The 17,407-nt window shown below is 47.2% G+C and overlaps 9 protein-coding genes across 9 annotated transcripts; 6 read left to right on the plus strand and 3 right to left on the minus strand.

The window, feature by feature from the left end:
• Positions 1-587: 587 nt before the first annotated feature.
• Positions 588-1,711, plus strand: N7483_002572 (zinc-binding alcohol dehydrogenase family protein; the record flags this gene model as incomplete). The annotated part of the gene is made up of 2 exons (XM_057086009.1): positions 588-696; positions 753-1,711. The coding sequence occupies 2 exons, from the start codon at positions 588-590 to the stop codon at positions 1,709-1,711; spliced, it is 1,068 nt and encodes a 355-aa protein (XP_056952158.1).
• Positions 1,712-2,181: 470 nt separating this feature from the next.
• Positions 2,182-2,481, plus strand: N7483_002573 (uncharacterized protein; the record flags this gene model as incomplete). The annotated part of the gene is made up of 1 exon (XM_057086010.1): positions 2,182-2,481. The coding sequence occupies one exon, from the start codon at positions 2,182-2,184 to the stop codon at positions 2,479-2,481; it is 300 nt and encodes a 99-aa protein (XP_056952159.1).
• A 188-nt stretch (positions 2,482-2,669) lies between these two features.
• On the plus strand, positions 2,670-3,579 carry N7483_002574 (uncharacterized protein; the record flags this gene model as incomplete). The annotated part of the gene is made up of 2 exons (XM_057086011.1): positions 2,670-2,808; positions 2,876-3,579. 2 exons carry the CDS (start codon positions 2,670-2,672, stop codon positions 3,577-3,579), a joined length of 843 nt encoding a protein of 280 aa, XP_056952160.1.
• A 712-nt stretch (positions 3,580-4,291) lies between these two features.
• Positions 4,292-7,565, plus strand: N7483_002575 (NRPS-like enzyme; the record flags this gene model as incomplete). The annotated part of the gene is made up of 3 exons (XM_057086012.1): positions 4,292-4,576; positions 4,632-7,094; positions 7,155-7,565. 3 exons carry the CDS (start codon positions 4,292-4,294, stop codon positions 7,563-7,565), a joined length of 3,159 nt encoding a protein of 1,052 aa, XP_056952161.1.
• Positions 7,566-8,426: 861 nt separating this feature from the next.
• N7483_002576 (uncharacterized protein) lies at positions 8,427-8,612 on the minus strand (the record flags this gene model as incomplete). The annotated part of the gene is made up of 1 exon (XM_057086013.1): positions 8,427-8,612. One exon carries the CDS (start codon positions 8,610-8,612, stop codon positions 8,427-8,429), a length of 186 nt encoding a protein of 61 aa, XP_056952162.1.
• Positions 8,613-8,774: 162 nt separating this feature from the next.
• On the minus strand, positions 8,775-10,117 carry N7483_002577 (uncharacterized protein; the record flags this gene model as incomplete). Its single annotated transcript, XM_057086014.1, has 2 exons — positions 8,775-9,187; positions 9,652-10,117. 2 exons carry the CDS (start codon positions 10,115-10,117, stop codon positions 8,775-8,777), a joined length of 879 nt encoding a protein of 292 aa, XP_056952163.1.
• Positions 10,118-12,612: 2,495 nt separating this feature from the next.
• On the plus strand, positions 12,613-12,795 carry N7483_002578 (uncharacterized protein; the record flags this gene model as incomplete). Its single annotated transcript, XM_057086015.1, has 1 exon — positions 12,613-12,795. One exon carries the CDS (start codon positions 12,613-12,615, stop codon positions 12,793-12,795), a length of 183 nt encoding a protein of 60 aa, XP_056952164.1.
• A 2,506-nt stretch (positions 12,796-15,301) lies between these two features.
• On the plus strand, positions 15,302-15,886 carry N7483_002579 (uncharacterized protein; the record flags this gene model as incomplete). Its single annotated transcript, XM_057086016.1, has 3 exons — positions 15,302-15,394; positions 15,436-15,584; positions 15,646-15,886. 3 exons carry the CDS (start codon positions 15,302-15,304, stop codon positions 15,884-15,886), a joined length of 483 nt encoding a protein of 160 aa, XP_056952165.1.
• A 660-nt stretch (positions 15,887-16,546) lies between these two features.
• Positions 16,547-17,252, minus strand: N7483_002580 (Cytochrome P450 E-class CYP52; the record flags this gene model as incomplete). The annotated part of the gene is made up of 3 exons (XM_057086017.1): positions 16,547-16,741; positions 16,802-16,953; positions 17,006-17,252. 3 exons carry the CDS (start codon positions 17,250-17,252, stop codon positions 16,547-16,549), a joined length of 594 nt encoding a protein of 197 aa, XP_056952166.1.
• Between the last annotated feature and the right edge of the window lie 155 nt (positions 17,253-17,407).

Genomic DNA, 17,407 nt, shown 5'->3' on the forward strand with positions numbered 1-17,407 from the left:
GCTGCTTTCCGGCGTCTGAGACCCCCTCGTCTACATTCTTATATATCATTTCTGGTGCTGTACGAACTTGATCAAAGGCCTGTAATTTGTTCCCAAATCCAGAAAGATGTCTACAGTCAGGTAACAGAACGATTTCCCGAGGGAAATGTGCAGAAAGCCTGATTCGACCAAGTGCATGAAAGCCCTACCTTATCTGGTATGAGTCACATCATCTCTAACGTCGCGATTCTACATCGCGAACGAAAGAAAGAGAGCGATACGAAATCAGGGACTGAATCTGGATTTCGCTTCCATCTGATCCACACCTCCTCTGCGACGAGAACCCCAACAAGAAGGGATCAGCATCATACGCCACATTGCTCACTCCCCCGCAGCAGACAATGATGACAGAGACCTCCTATCCACTATCGATCGATCGACCCTGCGCGGGAATTGGACATCGGTGTTTGCCCATCAAGTTAGATAATTTGGTATTTTAAGACCTCATACCTCTTCAGTCTGTTGATTTAGGAGAGCTGCGAGATACTGCGTTCTACAAACCCAAGATCCCAATCATAGACTTGTACCGTATCTGGAACGCAATTACAATGTCCAGCATACGTGCTATCTTTGTTGAATCCCGTGGCCATGCGGTATTACGCTCCGTCACTCTTCCTAAAATTCCCGATGATTACATATTGGTGAAGACCAAAGCTGGTAGGTTTCGTGGCAACAAATTTGGCTTTTTCAGTTCGCTCATCAAATTTGTCCAGTTGCTTTGAATCCTACCGACTGGAAACACATACACCTGGAGGATTGTGCTGATACCATCGCTGGTTGTGACTATGCCGGAGTCGTGGAAGCTATCGGCCCTATGGTCAGCAAGGATTGGAAGAAGGGAGACCGAGTGGCAGGTTTCGTGCATGGCTGCAATCTGGTGCAGCCCAAGAGCGGGGCCTTTGCCGGATATGTTCTTGCCAAAGGCGATATCCAGTTTCGCATCCCTGATTTCATGAGCTTTGAAGCTGCATCGACCTTGGGCGTGGGTCTGACAACTGTGGGCCAGAATCTCTACCAATACCTTCAGCTACCCAGTCCAAGACGTGAAGCATTGACGGATGGATGCGCTGTCGATGATCCACCCGAGACTATTTTGATCTACGGTGGTGCCACAGCCACCGGATGCCTGGCTATTCAATTCGCTAAGCAGTCAGGTCTCCGTGTTTTGACCACCTGCTCGCAGGTTAACCAGTCATACATGTACGACCTAGGCGCAGATATCGCCTTCGACTATCATGATCCCCAAGTGGGCGATCGAATTCGCGATGAGACAGATGACGCGCTAGAGTTGGCTTTTGATACTATCTCAACTCCGCAATCTGCCGCAATCTGCGCCACTGCCATCTCATCTGCAGGAGGAAGTTATGCTGCGCTACTCGATGTACGGTGCCCACGTGTAGACGTGGACACCCAAGTGTCGATGGCTTATGCGATGATTGGGGAGAAATACCATCTGGGCAAATTCGAGATCGATGGAAAATCCGCCGATCTCGAGTTTGCGACGCGTTGGGCAGAGGAAGTCGAATTTCTGCTTCAAGCTCGTCAAATCCACCCGCACCGTTATCAGATCAAGCCTGGTGGTCTCGAGGGTGTGCTTGAAGGGCTGCAGCTTCTGCGCGAAGGGAAGGTCCGAGCCTGCAAGCTCGTCTACCCTGTGGATGAAACTCAGTAGATCTTACGTTTTATTGTATCTATTGCCCCCTATCTCATTTTCTATTAAATGATCCAAGGAAGGACTTTTTAGACACCTTCACCTTTGAGTGGACAGTAACGTTCGGGGTTGGATTCCAACTACACTGCTTATTCCTGTCGGAGTCCTCATCACACTCATTATTTCTTAAGCTTGAATCTAATCTTGCGTTTTTCATGCAGCTATTTGGGTCTAACCCAAAACGAACAAGTCAACTCACGTAGTGTGTAACTGGCAGTGCATAAACGGAGTTTAATGCGTGAAGATTCTTATCGTTCGTATCAAAGATGTAAGCCATGTTTGGTAGTGATGTGCGCTGCCGTGCACGTTCTGGTATATGTGGGTGCTCTGACGTATCTTGATAACCAGATTATTGGTTTCACAGCGTATGCAGGTCGCCCAAAGGCTCTTTTACACGACTTAGAGTTACGCCAAGACCTACTTTTGTAGTGATGTGCGCTGCCGTGCACGTTCTGGTATATGTGGGTGCTCTGACGTATCTTGATAACCAGATTATTGGTTTCACAGCGTATGCAGGTCGCCCAAAGGCTCTTTTACACGACTTAGAGTTACGCCAAGACCTACTTTTAGTAGTGATGTGCGCTGCCGTGCACGTTCTGGTATATGTGGGTGCTCTGACGTATCTTGATAACCAGATTATTGGTTTCACAGCGTATGCAGGTCGCCCAAAGGCTCTGTTACACGACTTAGAGTTACGCCAAGACTTCCGTTTGTCGACTACAAAGATCTAGATCCCGGTAGTACGTGCCTTGCATTATTATGGTCCATAGAATCTTTCCCAAGCTTGATAGTCATCCATTTTGAAAAAGGTCATTTGCTCTTAATGTAAATTTGAAAGTTCACTTCGAGCCAGCTTTTATTTTTACCACTATACTTTCTTGTTGAATCCTTACCACAGTCTCCGCATTTTGCCAACACGATGCGCATTCTTTGTCTTCACGGCCATGGCACAGGCTCTGAAGTGATGAAATACCAAATGTCTGCTTTAGCAAAAGCGGCAGACGCTAGCTGGGAATTTCACTACTTATGTGGAGAAGAGATATGCCCACCAGCTCCAGGTAGGTAATCGAACCATGCTCTGAACTGTTCTCGGCCAAGAGGATTAATATTAGAGGTGTCTACAAGGGATTGAAATTAATTTTCCCGAACCGTACTTCTGCTACTCTCGCAATTTTGGTCCTGAGAGCGAAGATGCAGCACATGCTCTCTTGGAGGAGACAATTGCTGAAAAGGGCCCTTTTGATGGTGCATTTGGCTTCAGTCAAGGTGCATCTATTCTCGTCTCCTATTTGATCGAGCAGAAGATGGCGCATCCAAACAATAACCTTCCTTTTCAATTCGTCATTCTGTGCTCCACAACAGTGCCTTTAGCTACGAATCCGGAATACAACCAACGTTTACTTGGGTCTCTCACTTCTCAAGACGAGTTGCACATTCGATCCTGCCGAGACGAAGAAATCGCTCGGCTTCCTGGAGTAACACGCACTGCTACAGCATCCCTTATATCTATAATAGACGCCGTGGAACCAATCACCCTTAAGCCACGCAGCTATTACTTGGATCGGCCGTTGCGGGAAATCCCATCCGTGTTACATCCGGATGTATGCGAAGTCCGCCTTGCACTTCCCGCGCTCCACGTGCGCGGAAAGACCGAGCTTTCTGCGATACGGGAATCTGGGATGTTGGTTCAGAAGTTCTTTGAGACTGGCAAGCAACGAGTGTTTGAGCATACCTCGGGACATGATGTCCCGCGATCAGGACCAGAGGCACGCCAGATGTTGTCTGCCATGGAGTGGGTTATCGCACAGAGTCAACTACCCAGTTATTAAGCGAAGTATTCTGGTTCGCTCTCATACATTAGATGACTATAGTCTACGTTCTGGAACTCGCAGAAGACAGATTACTTTGAGTAGCTATATGAGATAGAATCCATTGAATATTGACTGTTTGCAATTCATCTTACAACCTGTGACTTGACCCTTGCAATAATAACCCACACGATGGAAGTCATTAAGTGTCTCGAATCTAGGCAAAAATGAGTTATTCAGACAGATGTATCTCATTAAATGCGTAATAATACAGGCATATAGGAAGCTCGCTTCGGCATGAGATCACTAGATGACGTGAGCGATGATTAATGCCTAAAATGGAACTTGGGAGACCTACTTACCAGGAGTTGGAGGGGGTCTGATCAATTTCCGATACTAGAAAGGGTAGTACAACATCTACAAGGGTGTACAGCATATGATGCAGCGGGCCCACCTCTTATCTCCGTACGCCAAATCTGGTTCTTTCCTTTTCCATAGTCACGCTAATGCAATAGAGAGCGAATATTAACATGATCAGCGATTTTGTACACGCCACATTGTGATGTATCCACATTTTAATCCACTTCTGAAGCTATATGACTCTTCCAGGTGAACGCCTAATCCCTTGTTTAGTTTTTTCGGCAGGGAGAACTAAGTAGATCTTTCCTATTTATCTCAAACTCATTTCTTCTTCTTCACTTTTATCTTCCAACAAAGCCACATATCTTTCAATATGAAATCATCAGACAATCAGGGCCGGCTTCTTATGCAGGTGCTAGATGATTTAGCTAAAGATTCCCCTACTTCATTATATTGCATTCATCCATCCTCTCAAGTCAGTGAGAATGATTGGTGTCGTATCTCCGTTTACCAATTTTCTCAAGCTGTTGACCGATTGGCTTGGTGGATCGACCGGAAACTGGGCGAGCAAAAAGAGCAACAAGTCCTGGCCTACATTGGTGCCAATGATTTGAGATATGGAGCATTCATGCTAGCGTGTATGAAAGTGGGACATGCCGTGAGACTATCCTTCAATAACAGTCGTGTGTACATCATCTGAGCTCAAATATTAGGCTCTGCTCCTTTCGACTCGAAACTCTCAAGAAGCCCAGCGACATCTTCTACAGTCTACTAGGTGTTGCATCCTCGTAGACGGAAGCGAAAAGGCACAGTTGAAACACCTACTCGATGACCTTGAGTCCAACTATGCTGATGTCCCACTTGACCGATGGAAAATTGACTCAATGTGGGATGTCTTCTCATCAGAATCAGTTCTGCCGTACCCCTACAGTCTGCAATTTTCCAATGTTGAGGACCTTCCTGCTCTCATCATCCATAGTTCTGGCACTACTGGAAATCCTAAGCCTATCACAGTAACCCATGGATACTTGGCTACTCTAGATAACATGAGGTCCCTTCATGTGCCTCCAGGACGCCAATCCAGTCAGATGTGCCTACTCCAACAGGGAAACCTACGCTTTTTCTCCAATCCACTTTTTCATTTCATGGGAATTGTTTGTATTTCCGAGAGCCTGTTCTTTCAAACGCCTTTCTTGCTTGCACCCGATCGTCCATTAACCACGAAATTATTTGCTCGGATCATGGACATGGATTATAGTCCCACCTGGGGACTCTTCAGTCCATATAACCTTGAGGAGCTTGCGGCATCCGAGGAAGGGCTTCAAGCACTTAGGAAGCTTTCTGCCGTCAATTATGGCGGGGCCCCTATGGCACAGGCTACAGGGAAGAAGTTATCGTCAATTCTTCAGTTGCAAACCATAATTGGAAGCAGTGAAACTTCTTATACACCTGGACTGCTCTGCAGGGATCCCTCGGACTGGTGCTATCACGAGTGGAACCCAGCATTCCAGCTACGCATGGAAGATGTGGGGGAAGGTCTATGGGAGCTGGTCTTGCCAAGGCCGAAGCTACGAAGCTTTCATGGTATCTTTCACACGTATCCACATCTGGAAGAATATCGAACTGGTGATCTCTTCCGTCCTCATCCCTCTAAGCCTGGACTCTGGCGGTATGATGGCCGGGGAGACGATATCATTGTCTTGAGTAATGGGGAGAAATTCAACCCCATTGAGGCAGAGAAGGTGATTGAGTCTCACTCTTTTGTTAAACACGCCGCTATATTTGGTCGGGATCGATTTCAAGCGGCGTTGCTGGTAGAGCCAGTCTGGGAAGAATTGCCTTCTTCTTGGACACCTAACGATCTGAAGCGGACGCTCTGGCCTTTGGTCGAACAAGGAAATGGACTTTTACCAGCCCACGGGAAAGTCTTTGAAAGTCACATTGCTTTCAGCTCTCAAAATAAACCTTTTGCGTTGTCACCTAAAGGAACACTCCGGCGCCGCGAGATTGCCAACACATACGAGATAATCTTAAGCGAGCTTTACACATCCAAGAAGATCGAGGTGCAAACTTCTAGGCATGTCGAAGAGGCTCCAGGAACTAAACTCCCGGAGATTCAGCAATGGATTCAATATCAAGTGGCGCACGTCCTCGCTCAGGACACCATCAGCCCAGAGAGCGATCTAGCCGCTCTGGGGATGGATTCGCTTCAGGTCGTCCGCCTTGGCCAAATCTTGCAACATGCTGAAGATAAATTGCATTTGCGTCCAGAAAGGGACGATTGGACCAGTGCCATGATTTACGATCTGGAAAGTATCCCACTACTAGCCCAGGCTCTATACAAGCGCATCCATGGGTCCCCCCTTGTAAGAGATTCAAATCCAGCACATGTCTGGACACGGGAGGATAATTTGATAAAATCAATCTGGCAGCAAGCACAGTTCCTTGGTTCTGGTGGATTGACAGTAGTCTTGACTGGTTCAACTGGCGAGCTGGGTAGCTACATCCTCAACATGCTATTGCAGGATCCATCAATCACAAACATATATTGTCTAAATCGATCTGCCGATGCAGCAGAGCGACAAGTCGCGAGCTTCGAGAAGAAGAATCTGTCTTCTACCTGGTTAACAGAGACGTCTCGGGTGCAGTTCTGGCTGAGCAGCCTAGGGGACGAATACTTGGGTCTGACACCAGAAAAGTACAGTTTTCTGGAGAATAGCGTGGATATCGTTATACACAATGCCTGGCTTGTCAACTTTAACCAGCCAATTGCCAACTTTGAGACTCAGATCGTTGGAGTCCGACGACTATTGAAACTGATTGAACACTCCTCTAACAATGCAGATTTCCATTTTGTCTCTTCTATCTCAGCCGTCATGGGCCAGCCTATGGCTCCTGGCTCAACTATTCCAGAGGCCCTGTCGGGAATACAAGGCCCACTTCAGCAGGGGTATGGAGAGTCAAAGTTTGTTGGCGAAAGTCTCTGCCAAATAGCATCTGGTCGTAGCGGGTTGCGCATTGCAATCCATCGCGTCGGTCAGCTTGGTGGGCCATCTAACCCCGACGCGGGCATGTGGAACACCCGTGATTGGCTTCCATCTCTGGTGCGGTCGTCGCAAACCATGACAAAGCTGCCTGATAGCTTGGGGCCATTTCAAGTGGACTGGCTTCCGATCGTATGTAACACCCAATGAAAATTGAAAATTTAGATCTGATAAATCACTGACAAGCTCTAGGATTCTGCTGCTCGCATAATGACGGAGATTGTCCGGAAACACCGTGACCGAACTGATCCCGAATTCAAAGTCTACCATATCACAAACCCGAGGATAACAGAGTGGAAATCACTTAGCGGACTAGTGGCCGGAGCATGCGATGCTAATATCGTTTCCCTCGACGAATGGGTTCAAACCCTGGAGCTCTTGGTTACAAGTGGAGATGCCGATCTCCGTAAGCTTCCTGCTGCAGGACTATTGGATTTCTTCCGAATGCTCGTCAATCAGCAAAGTTATACAATGCCAGCCATGGAAGTCGCAAATACCCAAGAGGCCTCGCTAACTTCGCGCGAAATTGGCCCAGTTGATAAGGAGATTATGACGGTGTGGTTACGACAGTGGAAGGAATTGATGCCAGAATTGGTGATTTGAGATTCTTTATCATTATTTTCCACTACAAGGACCGTCGCTAGGGTACAGCCCCTATGCTTTTTATGCAGTCAGAATGAATAAGTTTGTACAGTTACAAATCTAGTGCAAGAAGCCAAGTGGAATGTGAAACGAATTTTTGAACCTAGTGCTTGAATCATTTCTCGACACGCGACACGAGTAAAATTGCCGGAGTGCGTTTATAGAAATGATCTGCATCCGTAAGACTTTGTCGAGCGCGCCGTCGGCCCCGTCGGCCTCGGTGGAGAAATGACTACACTATTCTCATATTCACACCCCTGCTTCCCATGTTCAACACAAATTTTGTAAGCAGGCTTTTCACGGGTGCACCACAGTTTTCTTCTCCGGCATGGCTGGCAGCTGACAATTGTTCTCATTGTGGATGAACGAGCTTGTATTTCGCAATAGTAACGGACGCTTTGTATATGCGGCATGAGAACACACCGAACTCACTAATATTTCTTCAGTGATTGTAACGAAATGATATGTTTAATAGGAAAAAGCAATATATCAATAGTTTCATCCATTGCATACCCCCTATTTTGGACAACAATTCCTAGAGGTCCATTGGAATGCTAGAGTTGTATGTAGGAATCCGAAAGGAATATGATTATTCATGAATATTTGTGAGTATGAATAATATGGATTGAATAATATGAATATGAATAAGCCCTTTATTCATATTCGCAATATTCATGAATATAGGACTATTTCATATTTATTCATATAATAAGATACCATACATTACTATTCGTTTCATTACATCCGAATACATCAATCATGCTCAGACACTTTGTTCCATTGCAAATTATGTGCCTGTCTTTAATTTCGAAGCACTGAAAATTACATGCAGGCGCCACTGGAAAGTTCTGTCTGGGGCTTTCCTCTCAATAGCATCAGCCATCGCATAGTCTCCGCGTTCAGACGGTGCCTTTGGAGACCCAAGACATCTCGAGAATTGCTGAACTCGCGTTCAATCCCGACCTCTGCCGCAGGGATGGGTAGGTAATCGTGAGCGGCTTTTGCCATGAGTGGAAAATTAAACGCGTTAGCTTTCTACGACTTTAGAACCCATTCTGCGTCCGTATCGTCGATCATGTGGTGGGACCAGTTGACCGGCGGAGAATCCAATTACTTATCAATATCCGACAAAGAGGCCTCTTTGGATGGCTGGACTTTGCGCAGAGTTCTCTACATTGTTTCCGACATCCCCGCTGGACGTGGATGGTCAACTTCACACGACACAAACGGCTCTGGAGTGTAATCTTTTTTAAGAAATTCCCGCACTTGCGAGACGATAACCCCCGAACTTTGCTCGCTCATCTGAGACACAATCAAGGACGATTTGATGCGCTGATTCAACACAGGAGCCACATAGTACAGAAGGTTGTCGTCCATTATTCTAGCGAACTTGTTCATCTTCTGAATGCCTCTTTCCATCGCATCGCGAATTTCAATGTTCACGTCTTCAAAATCTCCCTCCGCATTTCGAACGTCATTTAACAAATCATCCAAGCTCCAGTAAATCGATAGATCTTCCACAATTGTTGGGCATGCCTTTGAAACGGAGTTTGTATGGTCCCAGAACGGCTTGAGAATCTTGGCTAATTGCTTAAGTATCGACTATTCGTCATCGGTCAGCTGGAGGGCCTGAACTTCTGGATGTATCCGCCCAAACTGCGCCAGCTCAGTATGTAGCCGAATAGCATCTTGAATCATGATATATGTTGAGTTCCATCGGGTGTCAACGTCATAACTGTCTTGTTTGCTCGGTGATACTTCTTTCCAATCGTGGCGGCGCTGTGGGCTACGGGCGATCTACAGTATCAGAAGTCGGATTTCCATGATTGCTCCTTTCGTGCTGTAAAGGGAGTTGAATGCTGGGCTTATATGAATGGCCATATCTTCCAGTATCGCCCTCGCCTCCCGAGCCGAACCAGCCCTCAAGGAAGCTAACACATCTTTACAGATCAGATTGAGCACATGGGCAAGGCAAGGAATAAAGCTCTGTCGTCCACGGAACCGCATCAGAGGCCTGATGCGAAAGCGGTCATTCTCGTTATCGTACCTCTTGAGGAGTTGGTCGTGTAGGCTATCGCAGAGCGTCCCGTTGTTGCTGCGTTATGCCCTGTGATGGTCAGGAGCTTGGGCGCAATGTCTAATTCGTCGAGCATCCTCAGCACAACTTCCGCTAAATTCTCTCCAGAGTGCGGTCCATAAATTTCGGTAGATTCGAGGAGCTTTTCTCGCCTGTCAAACTCGGGGGATATCCAATGACCGATAATACCCATTATCGCAATCTGATTTTCCGACGTCCACACGTCAAGAGATAATGCGAGTGTCTGGCTGCTTCTAGCCAGTTCCTCTTTCTTGTAAGCTCTTCTTGAGTGGAATTCCTCCTTGATTCGGTTGCTCAGAGTATCAGCGGTCTTGATAGGCAAAGTAGCCCCTGTTGCTTCAATAAGTGCCCTGAAAGCCGGATGCTCCACTACTGTGAAAGGCTGTCTTGTTTGTATGACCCATCGAACCAGCATTCTTTCAATACCAGCGTTCCTTTTCGGCGCTTCCAAGAATCGGTCGATGTTTCCTTCGGCCGCGGGCAAGAAAATGGAAAAACCCCCAGACTTGATATGCTGTTTGGTCTGGAGGTGCACCAACAAATTCGACGTGAAACCATAGCGCGCCGAATCCCTGGAGGTCAAGCTACAATGCTTGCATACCAGCAGTCAGTCTTTCTTTGGCGAGCCACCCTGCCGACACCAAGTGTTATCGAGATCTGTGGTCCAAGAGTGCTCGGTAGTCCAACTAAAATATGACTTGGTCTTTCGTCTTTTATACTGGAGTGGACTACTCGTATTGCTCCTGCTCTCCAAAAATGCGGGATCAAGTGGGGAGGGCGAGGAGCTAGCTAAAGAGTAGGACCGCTTTGACTCTGGCGTTTCATCGGTGTCTCTCGGTGGGGAGGGCTCAGGAGAGTAAGGGCGCTCTATCTCACAGATCGGTTCCTCACACTGTTCCGAAGGTGAGGAAACCAGGCCATTGTGGAGAGCATTATAATCCCGACGTGGAAGGCCGCGCGTTCTCGCAAGAACAGATTAGGTGTAAATGCCATACTACTGTTTCTTAAGGTCAGTACAGCGAGATGGAATCAGTGGTATGCATACTATACCTTGAGCTACCTGGGGATGAACACTTACAGGGGAAATGAGAATAGGATGACTGTTGACAGACTCAGTCATGTTCGCGCCTTATATGCCCTTTACTGTAACGTGGAAAGTTGATAGGTCTCTTCTCTGTTTTCTGCAACGCGATATGAATGATTTTGAACGTAAACAAAATGTCGCCAGGGTCACTGGAAGCTTTCGGTTGTGAGGCAAACGCATTTTTACGTGCCATTTTTTAGGGTTATCTTATGAACGGAGTTTGGAACGGATTGAAATAGTATCAGAGGACTGAGCGGATTCATTAAGTTATTTGATCAAGATGACTCGCAGTTGTGTTGATAGATATATATATTCTTCGTTGGCCTTTCTCATTGGTATTACGTTTCGGTGGACAAACACCTGTGAATGGGGATTACATATCGAAACCAACCCACTACGGGATATTAAGCTAGCCAAAGCCTGAAAAAGGGAGTTTTCTTCCTTGCATATATCCATAAGCGAAATTCCGCTGTCCAGCGTGGCTGATGAAGTGATGGCGTTGTGAAATCAACCACCGAGCATTTTTCGGTAATACGATAACCGCTGTACCGGACAAAGTATTAATGCGAAGAAAACTCACAATATGAATAGTATAGATGCTAATATGAATAGGGCACCTATTCGCGCGAATAAAAAATTCATATATTCATATATTCATATTCGCATTCCTTTATTCCTTTCGGAACCCTACCAACGCCAACCTCAACAGTCATCTCGGATTTCCTGACCTGTGAGACAGACGTGAATAATGCTTTCTTGCCCAAGTCTGATGTCTTTGACCGAGCCAACCAACCTGCACGTGTGTGTACAGCGCCGACCGCCATCGCATTCCATGCCGTAAGGCCTAAAAAGTCAGGCATCAAGGATGAGGGGAATATTTCTCGTGTTGACCCGGGGGTGGCGAACTATAAGCAAATGCACATGTCACTAGCCTCTTGTCGGAACACGTAATCAGGGCGGTGGAAGCTGGACCAATAGATCTCCGGTCGAACATATGCCTGTCTGTCCCATTCTTATATCTCTGTGCGTGCAGTTATTCTGCATGCTTACAAAGGACCATGTGATCTAATTAGCTTACATACCTGACACCTCTGCAATAAGTCAGTCGATATCAGATCGAGAAGATCTGCTCGCAGCTCTTCATATGTACTCGACTTGCTCAATACTCGGCTCATTCCGGTGGCTTCCGGCTGACAATACAGTCCATGTATTGGTGGCTCTCCCGGTCTCAAGTTTGAGTCAACCAATGCTCGCTATAGTCAACTCTTGAAGATCGCTCCGAATCTCTCTCTATCTCTCTTCAGTTCCGTCACAGCCATATCCGACTAAGATGGCCATGGAGCATACCTCGAGCAGATGTATCTGTTGTGATATGAGGCTGGTGCAGATCAGGAACCAAGCCGAAACCATCGGAATTAATACCGAAGTGTCTAAACGGAGAATCAAGTTGATTGGAAATCAACTTGATCTTCTCGTTGTATATATAGCCTCATGTTTCCCTCTGAACAAATAATTAAGAGAATCAATCTTCCTTTGAATTTACAACAAAACAGGCTCAACTGTTTACGAGTGGTCAATCAACTGATCATGGACGCTCCGTCAACTGTTGATGAAAATAGATTCAACTGTTTACCAGAGCAGGCTCAACTGTTTACCAACGCTCATTCAACTGTTTGCCAGCGCTGGCTCAACTGTTTAGAAAGCTGATCAACAGTTTAAGAATGCCGGTCGACTGTTTACGCACGCTCACTCAACTGCTGATGAAAACAGGTTCAACTGTTTATCAGAGCAAGCTCAACTGTTTACGAATGATCATTCAACTGATCATGGACGCTCAGTCAACTGTTGATGAAAACATGCTCCATTGTTTATCAACGAAGGCTTCAATGCTCACCATCACTGGGTCAACCGTTGAAGCACGCTCATTTAACGGTTCACGACGCTCAGTCAACTATCGCCATTACAGACTGGTTGCCACCATGATCACCGCATCTTCCCGTCACCACTGAAGCCAACCTCAACGGTCATCTTGGGTTTCCTGACCTCTGAGACAGACGTGTATAATGCGTTCTTGCCCAAGTGTGATGGTCTTTGACCGAGCCGACTAGCCTGGACGTGTGTGTATACATCCTCTACGTGTGTGTACATCTGATGAGATCAGATTCTGGACATGATACTACTATGCACGGCGAAATCTGGAACAGCAAAATTCTGGGTTTATTCATTCTCTATACAATGCTATCTTGGAGTGTAAACACGCCCCGGAATGCGCTCTCATGGCCCTGCTGTCAGTCTCTTCGCCCGTGGCCCGGGCCTACAAAAGTGAAATATCGATGGAGGTGCAGGTCTTGGCTTCTTCAATTGTAGATCGAGAATTGAATACTGGTCCCTAGCACCACGTAGAGGTGCCTAAACTTTGCTAGAGTTCCTTGGTTTCGCAGCTGTCCCCTGCGGAGAACTTGGTTATGCAGCGGTCTCCTGCAGAGAACTTGGTGATGCAGCGGTCTCCTGCAGAGAACTTGGTGATGCAGCGGTCTCCTGCAGAGAACTTGGTGACGCAGCGGTCTCCTGCGAGGAACAGTTGATAACGCAGAGCCCATCCTGCGAGGAACAGTTGATAACGCAGAGCCTATCCTGCGAGGAACAGTTGATAACGCAGACCTATCCTGCGAAGCATGTTTGTTGACACAGAGCTTGTACTGCGGATTCGTGGCCACGGAGACCCTCAAGCCTGCAGACAAGAGATGGAAACCATGGCACACGCGAGTGTGAGGAGGAAAGTCCTGATTTTTTCTGAGCCGGAAATCTGGCGTCTTTTAGTCAAGTCGGTTACGTCTCTTCATAGAAACCACCTGCGCAGGTTCATAGGGATGGTCACCGGTTTTGGAGGGCATTGGAAAGGTTTCTTGGGAATCTTTGGCCAAAAGACGCTCCTTCCAGGATCCGTGGTTGGCCTCATGTTGCCAGGGGAAACCAGCCCTTGGTTCCATCAAACCGATAATCTAGACTGTCCATTTTCTGCGGTGGGTTACATTGGCGACTGGGTACCAGAATTGATGAAATGGAATCCATGGATATGATCGCTGTGGCAATGAGACTGCGTTGCATTGCAAGTTGCGACACATATTCAAAGAGGGCTAAACGCATTTGCCATGCACGTGCAATCATAGGTACCATTGAAGTTATTGTCGCGCAACGATGAAAAGCCTCTGCAGCGGATGTTGTCCTTGTTTCCGTTCTTCTGAGAACCCAATGGGCATTACCAAGCAAGATGCTCGGAACGACTGGACCTTGAGACCATGGTTGAAGGAGAGCGGGTGCTGCTCCGCGAGAGTGATCTGTGTGCGACATGCTTGCTGCAATGCGTTGCAAAAGAGTGTCAAGATTCTTGATAGCAAAATGTTTGGCCTGCTGACTTGATTCGAGAGGCCATTCGAAATTTCAGGCATCTTCCCTGGTGAGGCGCACTGCGGGTACTTAGCGTTGCGTATGCATTCCAAATTGAGGGGTTGACCGAAATCAAAACCTTAGTGGCTATGTGGATGGCATCTGTGACCGACTGCGAGCTGTGATCATAGCTGTCAAGGAACTGGTCATGGAAGAGAAATAAGGACCGGATAAGCGCCTCATTGAGGACGTCCGGATCATCACATTGTAAGGAGATCTGACGTCTTAGTCGGTTCTCAGTTGATAATCTCCCACGTATTACAGCACTGCTTTCTATCGCTGACTATATGCAGCCTCTTACGAACTCACGGTACCGTGGCTTTTACCCAATTGGTCTCCGGTGTGAAACGGAGCCGTTCTTGGACTCGCGCCGCAGCCCACGTCCCAAATAAGTTTTGAGGTGCCGGCCGATCATTTCGATCTCGCCGTCCCACTTTCCAACTCATCGCAGAAATTTACCCCACTCAGGACGATTGCCTTGGCCATTGACAATTCTCGGTCAGAAGATCAATCAATTACTACGGAATCTATAAAATATTCTCTTGCTCATCTCTCTGCAATCGACGCGCGTGGCAGGGCAAACCCTGAGGATTCACGAGTACCTTTGCGAGACTTTGGTCGATTGACTGGCTCGGCCAATCATCTATTCTGACCGACCAGGCTACGGGCCCTTCTCTAACTATTTTGAGCAATCTTGATTGGCTGGTCTACTGAGGAACCAAGGGGCCTGGCCTGATGCGGACAGCCCATTGTGACTCAAAAGCATCCCGCCGTGCCTGGCAAATCAGCTGCCAGCCTGTACCCTAGAAAGGCGTCGATCACTTTCTAGAATTCCCATGTGGCGCAAGACCCACTGTCAATGTAACATCCTGGACCACGAGCCATGGGGTTCGTTTCGGGCTGAGGCAGACGACCTTGACCGGATCTACAAGCTAGCTCCCAATCTTTTTTACTTCACTACTCCTTCTCTTTCACATTCATCCCTTGTCAGCCTATTCTCCGAAGACAAGATACTATATTTCCTCTAGATTTCTTTCAATCAATACCGCTTATAGAATGCCAAGCTCCATGGCCAAGGCTTCTACTTTTTGGCCAGGCAAATATTCTGCCAGGCTCGCCAAAGCTCTTGAAGATGAAGATGACTATGGTGCAGAAGAAAACGTTCGATAGCAGGCCAACCTGAAACTTCGAAGTCCATCCAGACTGAGCGTGTGGGTGTTCTGCATGATAGGGATGAGCGACATGGAAGCCGCCGTGGCAAAAAGCCTTTGAACGAACCCGACCGACCGATGAAAGTGGTTGATTCGTCACCATGCAGATTACGCCGTCCTGAAAATCTTACGAAAAAACGGTTAGTGAATGTTTTTCAAAACATATCTCCGCTCTGCCCTATTCTAATCAACGATATTTAGACCCGTGGAGCAAGTGAGGAAAGAACCTTTCAGAAGTCTATCCAAGAGAGAGGAGGAGACGGGACGATGTAGAAAGGCAGAAAGGAAGACTACTGAACGACTGATCAAGAGACGATTGACCAGGGACATCGAAGCCTTGAAGAGAGAGGTGGAAGATCTTCAACAAATGGTCGCTCAGCAGGCATCCCTATCTGAGCGACGCAAGAGAAAGCGAGTCTCGTTCCATGAAGATACCAGATAAAGCGATTAGTCGAGGAACTTTGACAGAATAGAATGTGTCCTTCTATTCCAGGATTACAATAATGTGCATCTTTTGACAGTATATCTTGGGATATGGTCTCTATTTGGGCCACTTATTATCCCAAGACCGTTCCACTAACTGCCATCCGTAGTTCGCATGGCGCTTCTCAAATTTGTGCTCCTTGAGAGCAGTTGGGATTCAAGATGGCTGTGGCATACTCGCAGCCGGTTGGATCCTTCCCCAGGCTAAACTGCTAAAGGTTGGCGCTTCAGGCTGGAGCTACACTCTAACATGCAGTGGCTTTAAGGATGGCATCGACCGCGGATGTACACCCTGCCGCGTGGCAGACAGTATGCAAAATTTGGTGACTCTTTGATCTATATTTTAGCAAATACAGTTGTGATCTTGAATTTATCACTGAAATCTGACTTAAATATTCATGAGTCCTATTGGTGTCGGCAGTATTATTGCGTAAAGGTGTGACTGTCTGTTCAAGGGAAATCTCACGATAATCAGAGTCAGTCAATCACGAGACATCTTCCAAATTCAAGTCACGCAGATTGAACCTCCCTTCCCTGCTGCCCGCGCTCATAGCGGCATCATTGTTACGCAAGATATCGACTTTGGGTGAGTAATCTGGTCTCGTTTTATAGCAGCAGACTACCGGTAATCCCCCACGCAATACGGTTTGGCATTTTCCAAAGCAACCGGGCATGTGATACAATCAAGCGGAGGGTCTGTCGCGTGCTTGTATACCATTTGGTCGTTCTCGAATACCAGTTGGAAGGAAAGCTTTCGGTACAGCTTGAGTTGCATCTCGTCAAGGCGAAGATCTGGCATTCCCAAACGACTCGACTCGTCGAGGATGGTGTGTTCTCGGATTTGAGTTATACGATCTTCTCATTCTAAACGCACCTTGCACCCATCTGCACTCATCACCACAATTGTCAACGTTTGCTTCTCCTCTCCGGGTGGCACAGTAGATGTTCCAGGTGGTAGCTTGAGCCCCGGAAATGCCTGAAGGATTCGTATTATTGCACACGAAGCTTCTTCCAGAGCCAATTCCTCTGCAGCTTAAGTAAGCGCCTCTATCATTGCGCTTCAAGGGAGAAGACTTACTGCCTAGACATATCCGCGACCCACCATGAAAAGGCATAAATCCCCAGCCAATGTCTTCTAACTCTTGATCCAACCATCTTTCAGGACGAAATTCATTTGCGTCTTTACCATACAGGCTTCGGAGCCGGTGCATGTGATAGACTGAGTAACCAACCCCGGTACCTTTGGGGATAAGGAGGGGGGATCTGCCATCTGGACCTCCACCACTGGGGATCACGGTCGTTTTAGCGGCCACTCGAACGTTCATTGGAAGTTGCGGGTATAGTCTTTGAGCTTCATGGAGTACGAAAATGAGCAGGAGTCCCAATTCAAAAGCTGAGTGGCTCATAGACTTACTTTCGTTCAGCACACATCGGAGATACTTCATCCTCATGACTTTTGCCCGAGTCAATTCTGGTGAGC

This window comes from Penicillium malachiteum (genome assembly GCF_028827825.1).
Source record: "Penicillium malachiteum strain IBT 17515 chromosome Unknown utg000001l:1.0-8184562.0:1.0-8186909.0, whole genome shotgun sequence".
Lineage (NCBI taxonomy): Eukaryota > Fungi > Ascomycota > Eurotiomycetes > Eurotiales > Aspergillaceae > Penicillium > Penicillium malachiteum.